Source organism: Lathyrus oleraceus, chromosome 3 (assembly GCF_024323335.1).
Source record: "Lathyrus oleraceus cultivar Zhongwan6 chromosome 3, CAAS_Psat_ZW6_1.0, whole genome shotgun sequence".
Classification (NCBI taxonomy): domain Eukaryota; kingdom Viridiplantae; phylum Streptophyta; class Magnoliopsida; order Fabales; family Fabaceae; genus Lathyrus; species Lathyrus oleraceus.
In genome coordinates, this window is record NC_066581.1 from 226,827,318 (window position 1) to 226,830,792 (window position 3,475).

General features: G+C 38.2%; 1 protein-coding gene across 1 annotated transcript; it reads left to right on the forward strand.

The window, feature by feature from the left end:
* Positions 1–2,406: 2,406 nt before the first annotated feature.
* Positions 2,407–2,979, forward strand: LOC127130549 (uncharacterized). Its single transcript, XM_051059538.1, has 2 exons — positions 2,407–2,545; positions 2,711–2,979. Exons 1-2 carry the CDS (start codon positions 2,407–2,409, stop codon positions 2,977–2,979), a joined length of 408 nt encoding a protein of 135 aa, XP_050915495.1.
* The last annotated feature ends 496 nt before the right edge of the window (positions 2,980–3,475 follow it).

The following is a 3,475-nucleotide window of genomic DNA, read 5'->3' on the forward strand; positions in this document are numbered from 1 at the left end:
TGTATTCCTACAGTATCTTTAAATTAAATTTTCTATCTTAAGATACTTTTTGAGTAATTAAAAGCAATTATTTTCAAAAAAGGGTTTTGCACTGTAGCACATTCGACACGCGAAAACGGGCAGTAAGATACAAAGCTAAAGTCATGTACCGGTCACGTGAATGTGGAGGGTACCTTTAAATTAATTCATTTTTTCTACAAGAAAATATTGTCTCATTATAAATATAAATAACGACTTTGTGAGTTGCAACGATCGACGAGAACTATATTCCGGTCTCTCATTTTTATAATTTAATCAAAACCAATTTAATTATTGCTTTTGTCAATCAAAACTTTTATCATCGTTGTAGATAAAAATAGTGATAGTAGATAACAGTAGTTGTCAATTGATCTCTAACGAATCGATAATCTTTTATACTTAACACGATAAAGTCATGGACTTGCGGCCACACCAATTTTTTTGCGTTGTTGCCGGGGACCAATAACATCATTATCGTACTCCATTGTTATGTTGTATAGACTAAGGAATTTTGTTTCAGTTAATTTTCCCCTCATGTCGGTTGTATGCGAAGAACCCACAGTACCAAGATCTTAGTGGAACCAACAAAATATATCGAGCTCTACCTACATGTTAGGCGCCAAATTTAACAACCTTGTTTAGAAATGGCTGAAAACGACAATCGTCCTCTTAAGGAATTCGCCATCCCATCACAGGACGAATCACACTTGAGTATTATTAACCTTGCGATTTAGTATTATAACTTTGAGCTGAAACCCTCTCTACTGCAAATCATGCAGCAGAACAAGTTCTCCGGTAGCCTAACGGAGAACCCTAATTTGCACCTTTTCGTGTTTGTGCAGTACGTTGGCACATTAAAAAGTAATGGCGTCAATCCATAAGCCATTAGAATGCACCTTTTTTCTTTTTTCCCTGAGGGACAGAGCCCGAGCTTGGCTACAGTCCTTACCTTCGAATTCCATAAGTACATGGAATGAGCTTAAAAAGGCATTTTAGCAAGGTATTTCCCGCCAAGCAAGACAACAGTGTTAAGAGACCAGATAACCTATTTTGGATAGGTTGACGGTGATCCCTCTTTGAGGCTTGAAAGATATATAAGGACATGATGAGACGCTTCCCATATCATGGTCTGGAAAAGTGGTTGATAATCCACACATTCTATAACAGTCTTCTCTATAATACAAGAATGACTGTTGATGTTGCGACATGAGGTGCTTTGATCGATAAGCCATTCCAAGAAGCCTACCAACTCATATAGAATATGGCCCATAACCACTATCAATGGGGGAAGAGAACACACTCTCATTTAAAAGATACAACCTAAAGGTGGTATGTATGAGGTGTACAGTTTTGATCATATGAACACTAAAGTAGATGCTCTCACTCAAAAGATTGACAATTTGACCATTACCCATGCAACTACAGTAGTTATTGTGACTCCCAACTGTGAAATCTGTGGAGTCCAAGGACATGTCACTACTGACTGTCAATTATTAGTCGAGCCTACCCCTAACTAGGTTAATTATGCGTGAGGATATCCTTATTCCAACATGTATAATCCTGGATGGAGAAATCATCCAAATTTTTCCTACAAGAACAATAATACTCTATTTGCACCTAGCCCTGCACCCACTACTCCACCTGGTTTTGAAAACCATAAAGAAGCCTCAGTTGCTCCTGCTTTACCAAAAAAAAACTAATTTGGAACTAATGATGGAAAACTTTGTCTTGTTTCAAACTCAACAAAATAAAGAGTTCATGAACCAGAATGTTCATACCATTGAGCTGATTAAGTAGTTAGCCAACAAAGTAGATGTTATGGCCACTCATAATAAAATTCTAGAGACACAAATTTCCCAAATGGTCTGGCAACAAGCGGCTACAACTTCCCCTACTGGAATATTTTTTGGTCAGCCATAACCTAATCCCAAGGGACATGCTAATGCCATAACACTGCAAAGTGGGACAGAGTTATACGACCTCGTGGATAAGGGAGTTAGAGACCATACTGTAAGAAGGAGTGTAGAGAAGGATCCTGAGAGAGTAACTAACAAAGGCCTTAAGAGAGAACCACCCGTAGTTGATAATGGGCATACATAAAAAGCAAAGGAGGTAGTAGAGAAGGAACAACCATATGTACCTCCTCCTCCTTATAAGCCGCATATTCCTTACCCTTAAAGACTTGCGAATTCTAAGACCGAGGGAGAATTTAAGAAGTTCGTGGAGCTCCTAAAAACGCTCCACATCACAATTCCTTTTTTGGAGGAAATAACCCAAATGCCTTCGTATGCTAAGTTCCTAAAATATATTTTAACCAACAAAAGGAAACTCGATGACGATGGTAAGGTGGCACTCACTGAATAATGCAATACCATTATACAAAATAAGATGCCGCCCAAATTGAAGGATCCATGGAGCTTCTCGATTCCCTGTGTTATCGGCAAGTACATCATCGACAAAGATTTATATGACTTAGGATATAGTGTTAGTTTGATGCCTCTTTCCATCTGTGAGAGGCTCAATTTAGGTGATTTAAAACAAACAAAAATGTCCCTTCAACTGGCTAACCGATCAGTAAAGTACCCAGTTGAAAAATTGGAAGACATCCCAGTAAGAATCAGTCAGCTATATATTCCTACATATTTTATAGTGATGAACATTAAATAGGACTCTCATATCCTAATCTTGTTAGGTAGACATTTCTTAGCTATTGTCGGCACTATAATAGATGTAAAGAAAGGAAAGCTTACCTTAGAGGTTGGTGAGGAAAATATTGAGTTCATATTATCCCAATTCATGAAAGCCCCTGCTATAGATGACACTTGTTGCTTTGTAGACATAATATATGAGTTCTTAAAGGAGTTGTCGTTAGAGGCACCACATACTGTAGAGTTGGTTGCGCCTCCGACGCTGGAAGTAAAGGAAGATGAGGTTGAGGTTTATTTAGATGAAGGTTTATAAGAATGCCTCGTCGTTACTCCCAATCTAATGCCTGGCACAGAGCAACCGAAAGTTGAGCTTAAAGAGTTGCCTCAAAACCATAGATACGAGTTTTTAGATAGTGAGCTTAACCGACCTGTCATAGTTAATGTTGATATAGGTAGAGAAGAAACTGAGAAATTCCTTGTTGTTTTAAAAATATATATCGAGGTGATATGAAACATCATCAATGACCTCAAAGGAATTATCCCATCTGTGTGCATGCACCAGATTCTACTTGAAGAGAATTCTAAAACCTCAAGAGAGGACCAGAAGAGGCTAAACACCAATATGAGCGAGGTGGTCAAAAAAGAAGTACAAAAGCTTCTTGACGTCAGGATAATCTATCCTATCTCTGACATTAAGTGGGTTAGTCTGATACACGTGTTACCAAAGAAAGGTTGAATGCCAGTGGTAAAGAATGAAAAAGGAGACTCTTTGGCCACACTTACAATAATCAGGTGGAGAATATGATTGA